The 13,150-nt window shown below is 51.2% G+C and overlaps 1 protein-coding gene across 1 annotated transcript in view; it reads left to right on the top strand.

The window, feature by feature from the left end:
* The window catches only part of PKNOX2 (PBX/knotted 1 homeobox 2), a 310,367-nt gene extending 297,223 nt beyond the window's left edge, over positions 1 to 13,144 (top strand). The window contains exons 12-14 of the mRNA XM_077756512.1: positions 9,633 to 9,709; positions 10,590 to 10,768; positions 11,758 to 13,144. Of these exons, the coding sequence (XP_077612638.1) occupies positions 9,633 to 9,709; positions 10,590 to 10,768; positions 11,758 to 11,984 (483 nt within the window). The 3' untranslated portion in view covers positions 11,985 to 13,144. The remainder of the gene's footprint in view (positions 1 to 9,632; positions 9,710 to 10,589; positions 10,769 to 11,757) is intronic.
* Positions 13,145 to 13,150: the final 6 nt, after the last annotated feature.

Genomic DNA, 13,150 nt, shown 5'->3' with positions numbered 1-13,150 from the left:
AAAATAAAGAAAATTGAAAAAAAAAAAAAAAAAAAAAAAAAAAAGCTGAGAGAGATTTGACCATTTTTGTTCCAGAAAATCTTGTTTGCTACTTTTTTCCTTTAACTGTGGCACCCTATCTGAAATTCCACTCATTGAGAGATCCACTTAAAGGTATCCAATCCCTGTCAAAAACAGATGCCTGTGGAGAGACTGGGATGCCATCATCCCTTCACAGCTTAGTATGAATTAGTTCCAAAGCGTACTGTTTTACTCCCACTCAGCTAAGATCAGTTTCATGGGAGGAGTACCAATGCTTGTTAGTGGTAGCAAAGGAAGATTAGGATTTTTTTTTTAACACAGCATTTAGAGGAGGCAAACCAGGCTGGCGTGCCGGGAGAAAGGTTTCTAGCAATTGTTCTTAACAATTGTTCTTTGAGGTCCCTGACCTTTCGAGAATCTGATGGAAGTTTTATCTACATCATCATGAATCTAGTTTCAGTAGATTTGACCCCAAAATCCCAGTGGCCAGAGGCTTCAGATTTGGAAGGCTGACCACAGGGTCACGTGAGGGTCCTGAGGCTGGTGAGAAGAGGTGCTCAGAAGTGCCAGCAGGGAAAGGAAGGAGGTCCAAGTCTGTGCTCACCCATTTCAGAATTTACTCCACTCTGGTCTGCCTCCTGAAACTAGAGAGAGATCTCTTGTTTGTCCCTGAATTCTGTGGGCTCCTTGCAGGAGCACACAGATCTCTAACTAAATCGGCCTTGGGGTTAGCCTGGAAAGCTAGCTGTTAAAACAAAATATCTTCGTTCTATGGGGAAATGTAATGGAAGTTCTAAGGATCGTATCTATCCACTAACACCCAAGTTTCCAGTATGAGACATGATTTCAGCACTCAAGGGACTGATAATTTAACTGGGGGAATAAAGTACACCCACAAACCATGAGTGGTCAGCCCATGATATAATCATGTGGGAGCACACACACACACACACACACACACACACACACACACACCACACTCCAGGGGTCCGAGAATGGAGGGCTCGGTTTGACCATCTGTGTTGGTCAGACTCATCCAGGTTAGTGTGTCCAGTACTGAGGGTCACGTTTCAAAATATACTTTGTCAGGTTCTATCCAGAGAAGAGGAGCCAGGATGCGGAAATGTCTGTTCAAATGACTCTTAACGGGAAACATGTCATATGATGATTGGTTTAAGGGGACTGGGGATGTTTGGTCTGTAGAAAAGATTTGTTCCTTCAGGGCCAGCATTGTATAGTATAAGGAACAAGGGTTTTGGAGGGACACAGACCTGAGATTGATCTCAGCTCCATTTTGTGCTTACCGTATGACCTTGAACAGGTCAACTCGCATCTCTGATGTTAATTTCCTCTTCATAAAGTGGAGACAATAATACGCACCTATGGTGAAGATGATCAATAATATTTTAAAAAGCACAGTGCCTGACAGATGGTCTAGCCCAGAGGTGGAGTGGACGTGGTTAAAGATACAGGAGGTGTGAGTCTCGGCTCTGCCACTCATTGCTTGTATAACCTGGAGCCAGTTTTTTAACCCCTCTGGACTCAGTTTTCTCATGTGTAAAAAGTGAATAATGATGCTTGTTTTATAAGTGCCTTGAAAATTCAATGAGAATACATGTCAGGTACTTTGACAGAGTACTATGAGTACCGTAAGTGTTCAAAGTTAACCGAAGACTATAGGCATCCATGAAGTGAGAGGCAGTGCTATAGGCTTCTGTGTGACTTCAGAGGACAGTCTAGGCTCTCTGGATAAGTAGGGAGAAGTCTTGAGTTCAACAGAAAGACCTTCCCAACCATCAGAGCAAAGGGCTGCCACACTATGTCCATTGGCATCACAGATCCATGTTTCCCCACCTTTCCCAAGATGGCGCACACAGAAAATGATAGTAAAGCAACTACACTGCTTGGAGCTGGAGACCCGCCAGGGGATTCTCACTGACCTAGACCCCACTGAGCCAGCCGGCACTATCTCTGCACACCTGTAAGTTGTTGGGGTGCATCATTGAAACCACTGGTGTCACGGGCTCCTGCCCAGTGGGAGAGCTGGTCTCAGAAACTTCTAAGGCTCTGTGCAATATGGAGGTGTTGGGTTTTTTTTTTAATGTTTTTTTTTTTTTAATTTATTTCTGAGAGAGAGAGACAGCATGAGCAGGGGAGGGTCAGAGAGAGAGGGAGATACAGAATCTGAAACAGGCTCGAGGCTGTGAGCTGGCAGTCAGCACAGAGCCCGACACAGGGCTCGAACCCACAAACCATGAGATCATGACCTGAGCCGAAGTTTGATACTTAACCGACTGAGCCACCCAGGCGCCCCTGGAGGTGTTGGTTTTTAACAAGCCCAGCAGGTGATGCTGATGAACAAAGTTCAAGTTCAGTGGAGGTGCTGGGAGTTGGCAGGGCCTGGAAGGGTGGCCAGGATTCAGGACTGAGTAGAAAGAGGAGTTGTTTGGGTGAGAATTCTCTCCCCATTGACCATCGGTGCCCCCTGTCTGGCCTGTGATTCTTGCTGACCAAAGAGAGTGACCCCTTCCTTCTAGAGTTATGAGCGTGAAATCCTCCTTTCCCCTTAGTCACCCCCCTGGAAGCTGGGGAACTATGTGGCTCCTTATGGTGCCACGACTCATCTGTCCCCCACTGCTCAGACACCTGGACCTGTAGAGCTTCAGTGGAAGGTACACCAGGAGCTAGAAGAAGTCAGGCCAGCCTTGTCTTGGCTGCGTTCATCTCTCTGTGCCAGAGAAACATTAGGTCTTGGATTCCTGCTGGTGACATGACACTGTTTTCTCCCACTCACCCTTCACCATGGGATGGAGGGAGCACAGACCCCTGGAAGCTGCCCTCCAACTCCCCCAGTACAGATGCAGAGTGTTGGGGATGTACCCTAGGGCAGCCATTGTCCCAGGGCTGCTTCAGCAGCAGCGAGTCCTAGGGAAGGAGGTGAGATTGGTGGTCTCCATTAAAGACAGGGCCTTGTTGACAATAGATTGGGCAGCCGCAGGGTTGGATGGAGCCCACCCGAGAAGGCTGGGGGCAGGGGGGTGTAGGAGGCCACAGGCATGCACTGCTTCCCAGGACCCTCCATGGGAGCCAGCAGCTCTCAAAGATTCATCCTGAAAAATGGCCAGGGCAGATGTACAGCCTCACAGCAATCCCCCAAGAAGCCTGAGACCCAGATTAGCAGGAAATACCCCATCATGTGTGCACAGGGGCTGGTGCAGCCCCAGAATCCAGGAGATAAAACCATTTCAAAAAAGGAGCACATCTCAACATGCACGGAAGAAGGGGGGGGAGGGTGTCTTGCCATCTGTCAAGGAGAACAACCTGTGGCATTTGCAGAGATGGAGCCACGTGGGCCAAGCAGCAGATTGATTTTATTCGTGATTTATTTATTTAACACTCACCGAGTGCCTGACTGCCAGGCACTGTTCTGAGCACCTTTCCAACAGTCAGTCATTTCATCCTTATGACCAGCTCGGGGCAGGTGGAATTCTCTTCCCCACTTTGCAGAAGAGGAGCCTGAGTCACAAGCCCAAGGGCTGGCGAGAGACCAGGATTCCAAGCCAGACAGCCCTGCTCTGGAGTTCACGTTCTCACCTACTTCCCACCGTGCTGCCCCCAACACTGCTCTAGAAATCCGGCCAGTGTGCCTCTGTAGACCCCAAGTACCCCTTCCCCACAAATATGTGTGGAGCAGTCACTTACAGGAAAGGCCCTTTTTGTAAGTAAGGGCAGCAGATTCTAGGTAGAATTCCTGGGAAGTCTGAACCCCTGATGCTCCCCACCCTCTCTCGCTCGTCTTCACTCCCAAGGACACACAGGGAAGGGGGGTAACCACCACTTACCCACTTAGGTTCCTGCGATCATCCAGGCCACAAATACATACTGAACACTTACTGCGTGCCAGGCATTTTCCTTAGCACAGATGAGGTGGGAGTGGAAGGGAAGGTGTGGGCCCCTCAAAAGCAGACAGTGTGTCTAGTTGGGGTGACAGACAACTACACCAATCATCCGTGTAGTGCATGGGACCCTGGGAAGGCTAAGTGCTCACGTTCACGGGAGAGGTGTCCGAGCAGGCACGGGGGACTGGGGTAAGGTTAAGAAGGATCAGTCTTGCTGCAGCATGAAAGAAGGACTGAAATGGACACCAGAGGGAGGTAGAGCGGTTCTGAGATTGCGGGAAGGTGAAGAACAGGGAGGCAGCAGATTTTTACAAGGGAATACTATACAGCAATGAAAATGAATAGCTACAGTTGCATAGAACCACCATAGATGAATCTCACAACTCTACCACGGAGTGAAATATTGCATGCTGTCTGATTCCATCTCTATAGGGTCCAGAAACCAGGCGAAAGTAGACCATAATGTTTAAGGATGTGACATAGATAGCAAAACCATAAAGAAAAGAAAGAAAACCATAAAAATCAAGTTATCTTTGGGGAGAATACCTTTCAGGGGTAGTGATTGGGAAGAAGCATGAGGGGGGCTGATATCCTACTTTTTCACCTGGGTGGTGGTCACACGGGTGTTTGTGATATTGTATAAAGCTATACACTTTAGTGTGTATACAATTATAAGGGGGAAGGGAGTAAAAAGGAGAGAAAGAAGAAAGGAAGGTCTACACAAAGTCAATTACAGTAAGAAAGAGAAACTCCTCTCCATTCTAAAAGGCTCATTCTCCACCCCCCCCCCAATTAATCTCTCTGAAATCAGGGTGCACCCCCCCATCGATGGCATCACAGATGTGATGAAATAGGGTTGTTTCAGGGACCCCACCACCACCATCCTGACTGCCTCTGTTCAGTTGGCATCTGACCATCCTAGAGCAAGGCCATGTCCACAGAGCTGGGGCTGCCATGGGGCATGTGTCCAAGGTTGGTCAGGAGAGAGAAAGGAAGAAGGCTGTGGTCAACACCAGTGCCATGCTGGTCATGGCGGGAAAGTGGGGAAGGAAAACTGGCTCCATGCCCTGCTTCACCGACAGCACAAACCCATTGACACTGGAGTCTGACACTTCCTGTGTGATGTTCCTCGGTGACTGGCCAGCTTCATGCTTAGGTGTCCTGGCTAGGAGATGGAAGGACAGTCTCAGGGTGCAAGAAGTGGCCAGGGACCTATGAACCAGCCCTGGCCACACTGCTTTCCAACCCAGAACCCCAGGAGGAACTCACTCTTCCAACTGAAAGTTGCCTTTGGCTTCAATTTAGGCCAGATGAGACCTAAGGCACTAAAGCAAGGTATCAGAGAGAGGCGGGAAAGAGTGTAGGTCAGCTTTCAGAGGAACTTCCTGATGGCGGCTGTGGCGCCATGAAGCACCTCCTCTGCGTAAATGCTGTGGTTCCCTTCTCTGGAGATAGAACAGGTGACTCTGTGGTGTCTGGGAGGGTTTCACTACAAGGCAAAGAGTGAGTCCCTTAAGCGCACACGCTCTACCTCCATTATCTCAGTAGATCAGCACCCAAGTCCAAGAAGGACACACTCTTTTGTTATTTCCATGTTAAGCCAAGGAAGCTAATGATGGCAGATCTGCAACAACAAGTTGCCAAGCTCATGTAGCTGGTAAGTGGTGGGTGCAGACTTGACCTCTCCAAAGGCCATGGTCCTTTCCACCAGGCAGCTCTGCCTAGTCATGCGAGGCTCCGTGCCGGCCCTGAGAAGAATCTGTCGTTTTCTGGTCCATTTGTGTCTCTTTTTCGAGGAAGAATTATCTACACCCAAAAAGCAGCTGCCCGCTTCCCTCCACAGCTCCAGAGGAATTCTTCCGAATAATGATCAGAAAGCAGCTACTATGGGGGTGCCTGGGTGGCTTAGTCGGTTAAGCGTCAGACTTTCACTTAGGTCATGATCTCGTGGTTCGTGGGTTCAAGCCCCGTGTCGGGCTCTGTGCTGACTGCCAGCTCAGAGCCTGGAGCCTGTTTCAGAGTCTGTAACTCCCTCTCTCTCTGACCCTCCCCTGCTCACGCTGTCTCTCTCTCTCTCTCCTAGAAATAAATAAAACATTAAAAAAAAAAAAAAAGAAAGCAGCTACTATGGCTTCATGGCTTACCACGATCTCATTTGATTCCTCGTCCCGTCCTTGGCCCTGAGCCTTTCCAATTGTGCTAAAAGTAGCACTGACCAAATCGAGGTCTGTCCAGGGCCCAGGACTATTTTGACTCTGTCCTCAGGAATCATCTGGTATGAGGCGTGTCCGAGCTGGACTGCTCCCATGAGAACTCAGATGCTGTGCCAGGAATGTTCTGGCCGACACACCTGTCCCCAGAGCTGGGCCAGAGCTGCTGCTCACCCCATGGCCTCCACCACGTGCCTCCTGAGATACTGGTTCCAGGAGGGTTACGTGGTGGCATTTGCACTGTGGGAGGATGAGAGGCTTGTATCTTTATCTGTAAGAGAACAACCAGCCAGTTTCAGTGACACTGCCTCTTACCTTCTCCGTTACATGGGAGCATGTTAATCTATGGATTTACGAAATCCACTTAGAACGGAGGCCTGCACCAGGAGCCTCCTTAGAAACAGCAAACATTATCGTTCCATGAGAGGCTGAAGGATCTCCTGCCCTGGAGGTCTTTAATAGTGGAAGACATTTGCATCTGACTGGCTTAACTGTGAGTCCTGGGGCAAGTCTCCCCCCTAGAAGGCCAATCCCCTCCTTTGCTAGAATGGCTTGGCTATCCTTCAAAGTCCAACTGAAGTCTCACCTCCCTCAGGATGTCCTCCCTGACCAGTCCAGCCCACCCGTCTCTTACTACCCAATGGAAACCAACACACTGCTCTTTAATAGAGGTATTTTTCTTCCTGTGTCTGTAGCCTTTCCCTCTACACTGTGAGCTCTTACAGCCAGGTACCTTTCACTGCCAGTACCCAAGATGCTGGAGTTCCCCACCACTTGTGGGCTGATGAAGCAGCCCAGCTAGCGAGGACCGCCTTGCTCTGCTCCGGAAACAAGTCAGCCATCTCCTTCTTGTGTTGGTTCACTCCTGTGTTCCATACAGATACCAAACATCTGCTCTGCCTGTTGCTGGGCTGGACACTGGAGATACATTGTCTGATAAGACTGGGTTCCTGCCTGCGAACAACTCTCAGTATCTTAGGGAGACATAGGGCCCCAGAGCGGGCTATACCGTCTCGATGGAATACGCCCGCTATATGGTACTTTGTTGTTCAATTCACTAATATAGGTATTCAAACAGCGGTGACTAACTCCACCCCAGGAAGGTGGCAAATGCCTCACAGAGAATTTGATGTGACAGGTCTTCCCAGAAGCTCAGAAACACACACAAGGGAGAAGTGGGGGAAAGAGCTTTGCAGTGGAGGGAACAGCACGTGCAAGGGCAAGAAGGCATGAAAGGGCTTGGTGCAGCCTGGGAAGGCCAGAACGATGCTGTTTACTGTGTTCTCAGACCACCTGGCCATGGACAGCAAGGCTACTTGGCTCCTTATCATGCGTAGGGAAATTGAAACTCCACGTGCAGGGATGTAAGGCTTAGGCCCTGCCCTTTCCTCAAAAGGTGTCAGAAGCATTGAGCCCCTGCTCCCCTACCCCGGAGCCTGCAATCTCTCCTCCCAGCCCCCCTCTGTTCCTTCCCAGTTAGGATGAAATTGGCTCCTGTGACACTGATGTGTTTTCCTGCTTGTTAGAATCTTAATATTGTATGAATCACAAGGCACAGCTGCCCTGGCATGGCCATCAGGGTCAGAGGTGTGAATTACAACAACACATGACCCTGACTGCTTCAGTCAGGGGGTGCTGAGGCCAAGGGCTTTCCTCTGTCGCTGATAATGAGAGCACTTCCAAGGCTGTTGCTCGCACACTCATTCCTTAGCTTTAAACACCTTGCCAACACCATCCCATAATACCGGTATGAAGAGCAACCTCCTGTTGAGCACTTCACGAGTATAATTTTATTTAATCGTTGTGGAGGGTTAAGGGGACATGCCTAAGAACTCACAGCAGGTCGTGACAGAGCCAGCCTCTGAGTCCCAGTCTCTGGGACTTCAGAAAGCCCAGTGCCACTTTCTAAAGCCACCTCAATCATGAGGAATGGTCCTGGCTTGCAGGGGCTGGACAGCTTGGCCCTCTGCCCAAGGAGCCCCCAAGATCTCCCTTCACTTCAAGACAGGGCTCTGACCCCCGCCCCCCAGACACTTATTTATGGCATGCCTACTGGGTGCAAGCTGTGGCGTGGGGACCTGGGGAAGACACAAAGGTGCATAGACCCAGTTACCATGTGGCTCACCATCCAGAAGGACCCAAAAGGACCCCTATTCCACTACCACCCAATACTTTCCCATTCTTAATGTGACCTGTGCAGTTTTCCCAACGCTTCTTTGAACCTTATACTGCCCAGTATCCAAACCATCACACCTATTGCTTTGTCTCTGCTTTCTTTCCCTCAGCAGTCATTTGCATGTCATTTGCACATGGAAGGCACTGGGGCTACATTACTAAGACGAATTAATAAGACATGGTCTCTGCCCTCCTGAAGCACAACCTAAGAGAGGGAAAGCAACACGTAATCAGCACAGGGACTGACGTGCGCTGGGATGTCACTTACTCACTCACTCCCACAAAGACACAGGCTGTGTCTTACAAAATGGCAGCATGAAGTGAGGGCAGGAAGACTGGACCAAAATTAAAAGAACTGAGTTCCAGGCTGGTGCCACCACTGGGGGACTATTGGAGAAGTCACTCAGTTTCTTTGTCTATCAAGTGGGAATAACAATACTTGACCTGCTACCTGATAAAGTTTTAGTGATATGCTCCATTAAATGAAATTCGGTGCACAAAAACATTTTACAAGTATTATACAACTAGAGTTATCATTATATTTATCTTCTGTCTCCTGGGATGCCGGCATAAATCTGGGCACACAGTAGGTATTCAATAAATACCAGTTAGTTTAAAGTGAATTGGTGGGGCGCCTGGGTGGCTCAGTTGGTTAAGCATCCGACTTCAGCTCAGGTCATGATCTCACGGTTCAAGAGTTCAAGATCTGTGTCGGGCCCTGGAGCTGACAGTTCAGAGCCTGGAGCCTGCTTCAGATTCTGTGTCTCCCCTTTTCTCTGCCCCTCCCCCATGTGTGTTTGTGTGTGTGTGTGTGTGCGCGCGCACGCACGCGCGCTCTGTCAAAAATAAACATTAAAAAATAATAAATTACAAAATAAATAAATAAAAATAAATTGAATTGGTTCATATAACCATTTACCAGTCTCAGATAGTCCTATAGGCTTTTGAGGCCATTGTTAATCCAATTACTAATAATGTTGACCTGCCCGTCGGGGGTTGGCTATGAGAACCAAGTCAGGATATGAAAATGCCTTGGAAGCTATCAATATTGAACTGTACTGACTCTTGGGAAACCAGTTGGTGCCCCATCTTGGTGGGGGGCGAGCTGGACTGAGGCCAGGTGGCCCTAAATGTGGAGCCACAGGCACGGGGCAGCCTCTCCCAAGCCCTAGTCCCATTGCTTTTGGGAAACAAACATTGCACTTGTCCCAGTTTGGGCTTCTAAGCCACTGGGCTGCCTGGACCAGGATAGTGCCTGTGATGTAGGCATGGTCTCTAGGGGGCCCTGGGCCTCCCCCTGAAATTACTCCTTAACCTCTCATTTCAGCACCCCTACCCCACGGAGGATGAGAAGAGGCAGATCGCAGCCCAGACAAACCTCACGCTCCTGCAAGTAAATAACTGGTGAGTTATTACCTGCCCAAAGGCTCTCAGATCCAGGGGGCCGCTTGCTTAACAGGGAAATGCACAGCAGGGAAAAGAGAGAGCTCAACCCAGCCCAGTTACCACAGCAGTCCTCCCAATTGGCCTAGAAGCAGAAAGCTAGGGTCAACCCAACCGCCTAGAGCTTCATCTGCGGCTTATCAGCGCCCTCTGCTGGGAGATTGTGCCAGGAAGGTCGCTGGAGGCTTCTTGCTGAAAAGAAAACCCTGCCCTGCCTGTACTACAGAGACACACAGGAATGCAGGCATGCAAGGAGCTGCCAGTGGTCATCTGGTCTACCCACCAACTATGTGAACTGAAAATCTACAACATCCTACAAAGCTGGGAGGGGGAAGGAGGAGGGACAGTTGAGTGTTAGATCTCACAGAGATCTGTTTTCCCCTTCTCTGTGTCTGGCGGGGCTGCCATAGAAACCTCAGAGAGTAAGGTATGGCCCAAGAGTTGGGCCCCCTGATCTGAGCCCTGAGCCCTCTGGAGAGAAGTCAGAGTTTAGTGCTTCCAAGGGGCCTCTTACTTCCCCTGTTCAATTCTGACCAGTCTTGAGTCGAGACTTCTGACCCTCCTCATGCATTCCTCCCAAGCTGCTTTGTGGTTTCCAGCCTCCAGGTGATTCTATGAGCTTGGCAGTGCCCAGAGCTCTTCTCCCAGCTGGGCTTTCACATCCTAGATCAGACCCCACTCTGTTCCATACAGTGGATCGGCAGCTGAGAGTCTGGGTGCAGCTCTGCGCTCCCTGCACATGTACACGCATGCACACGTGAGCGCGCGCGCACACACAGACACACACACACACCGCAATACGGAGGCAACTAACCAGGTCTCTACCTTTACCCCTGGGCAGGTTCATCAATGCCCGGAGGCGCATACTGCAGCCCATGCTTGATGCCAGCAACCCAGACCCTGCCCCCAAAGCCAAGAAGATCAAATCGCAGCACCGGCCCACCCAAAGATTCTGGCCCAACTCCATTGCTGCAGGGGTGTTGCAGCAGCAGGGCGGCGCCCCAGGGACAAACCCTGATGGTGAGACTGGGAGATGAGCGTGCCCTAGACTGAGGCTGGTGGGCAGGCCCCCCCGGACATGCAAGGGGTGAACATCTACTTGCCTGAGCGGCACTGGGGGCTCTGTCACATAGTGAGCCCCGCACAATCTCCATCAAAGAATGTGTGTAAGCCTGAGAGAAGGGGATGTTTTTGCATCTATTTTAGCAAGCCAGAAGCAACCTCACAAAGATGAGTGGGAGGCTGTGGTCATCAGAGTCCATGACGGCTCGGCAGAGCCCCCTCCTCCCTCCCACACCCTCCCGAAAGTTCCTTAGCGCCGATGAGCGTCTGCACGGCTCTCCAAGAGCGAGGGCCATCTATAAATACTGAAGCAGGCAGCTGGCTCGTGAACGGAGGCCAGGAAGAGCTTTGTTTTCCCAGCTTCTCCATCACACCCTCCATATACACTTTTCTAATTGCCGGTCGCCTGGTGCACAATGAATAATTCAATAAGCCAGACATTTTATAGCTTGGCACGTGAAGATAGCTCTGTGTGGGAAGTGAAGTGGAGGTTTGCGTGTGCACGCACATACCTTCATGTGCATCTGTATGGTTGTGTTCAAGGTCCCGTGCGATGGGCAATTGCCACGTGAGGCATCGAGGAAATAAACAGACTTTGAGCCAGACTGACCAAGGAGAGAATCCCAACTCCTGACTGACTGGCACTTTGAGCTCATGACTTAACCGTCTGAGACTCAGTTTCCTCCTCTTTAGAATGGAGGGAATAATACCTACCGAGCAGAACTGTTAGAAAGTCAAGGTATTTAACGTACTTACATAGAAGATGCTCAGTAAATGGTAACTAGGAGCACCTAAGGGTGCTGGAGATGAGGCCAAGAGTGGCCAACAAATGCACGGGCGGGGGGCATCGTGCCTGGGAATTGTCCACCACCCCATGAGCCAGTCTGCACACCTCTACCCAACACCGAGATTCCTGGGCCTGACCCTTGCCTTCTTCTCTCACGTAGGTTCCATCAACTTGGACAACCTGCAGTCCCTGTCTTCAGACAATGCCACCATGGCCATGCAGCAGGCTATGATGGCCGCACACGAGGACTCATTGGATGGCACAGAAGAAGAGGATGAGGATGAGATGGAAGAGGAAGAGGAAGAGGAGCTGGAGGAGGAGGCCGACGAGCTTCAGACAACAAATGTCAGCGACCTGGGCTTGGAACACAGTGACTCCCTGGAGTAGTTGGCAGCCCAGCTGGCACGGGTCACCGAGCGGGAGAGGAGTGTCGTCAGGAGGGCTTCAGGGTGGGGGGGAGGGGGGCACGGGCAGGCAGCACCGAGGAAGTTAGGCCCTAGCTTCCCCAAATCAGTAGCTTGAAGAAATTGCAGAGCAGACGCCTGCTCCTTCCCAACCACCGAGCTTCAGTGAGTACCCCAGCCCCACTTCCCTGGAACTGCAGAGGACTCCGTTTGCGGGGCCGGTCAAGCAGCCCATCCGGAGAGGCAGGAGCGGGAGCTGGACTCACCCAATCCCTGAGGACAGATGGCACCCGTGGCCCCCCTACTGAAGGACTTGAGTTGTTTACAAGCCCTGCGCTGTGAGGCGGATCAGCACTGTTCGCAGAGTGAGCCTTGCCAGGGTCACAGCTAAAAGGAAAGGGAGAGTCAAGGGCATCTGGGTTCCACCCCCAGAAGGTTCTCAGCTCCTCAGAGAGACACTCAAGATCAGGAGACCAGACGCATCACCTGTGGCTAGCGGAGTGGGCGGCCCTGAGGCCTGCAGATCACAGCCCCCTAGGGCTCCCGCTCATTCCTCCAAGGACCTGTCTCGGGCACAGGCAATCATGGACTTGGGAGAGAGGGTAGGAGCCACCGCAGCCGCCTGCTCTCTCTCTCCCAGAAATGAATGGTCAGCTAGCAGTCTCCGACTGTAGGGGGCTAAGAGGATTCCCTTCCCCTGGGTTGGCTCAAGGACCCAAGGAGATGGTCCCGGGAGCCGTCTCAAGGTGACTTTGGGGACCACAGCCAAGCCTAGGTGGTCGCAGAGCTCAGCTCCTGTAGCAGCAGGACAACGGTGTCTTCTCCCAGACGTCCCAGCCCTCAGCCCCCCATGGCTATTCCCTGCTCCCAGGCTGGCCTCACCAGCCCCATGCTCTCTTCTTCATTCTTCAGAGAAGACAGAAGAAACATTGGAAAGAAGCATCCAGTCCAACGGGAAGCCAGGGGTTGGAGAAGGTGCTACATCCCTCTTCCCATCAATATCCAAAGTGTGGGCAAGGGCCCAGAGAAATGGCCCCCTGGAGCCAAGTGGTGCCCCACCCCACACATCCCGCTGATCTCCCGCTGATCCACCCACCACCACGACACACGGCACTGGAGGAACTGGGGCTCCCTCGCGGAGGAGGCTTT

This window comes from Crocuta crocuta, unplaced genomic scaffold (genome assembly GCF_008692635.1).
Source record: "Crocuta crocuta isolate KB4526 unplaced genomic scaffold, BGI_CrCroc_1.0 scaffold172, whole genome shotgun sequence".
In the NCBI taxonomy this organism is placed as follows: domain Eukaryota; kingdom Metazoa; phylum Chordata; class Mammalia; order Carnivora; family Hyaenidae; genus Crocuta; species Crocuta crocuta.
The sequence above is the reverse complement of the archived record's forward strand: the minus strand, read 5'-3'. Positions and strand labels throughout refer to the sequence as shown.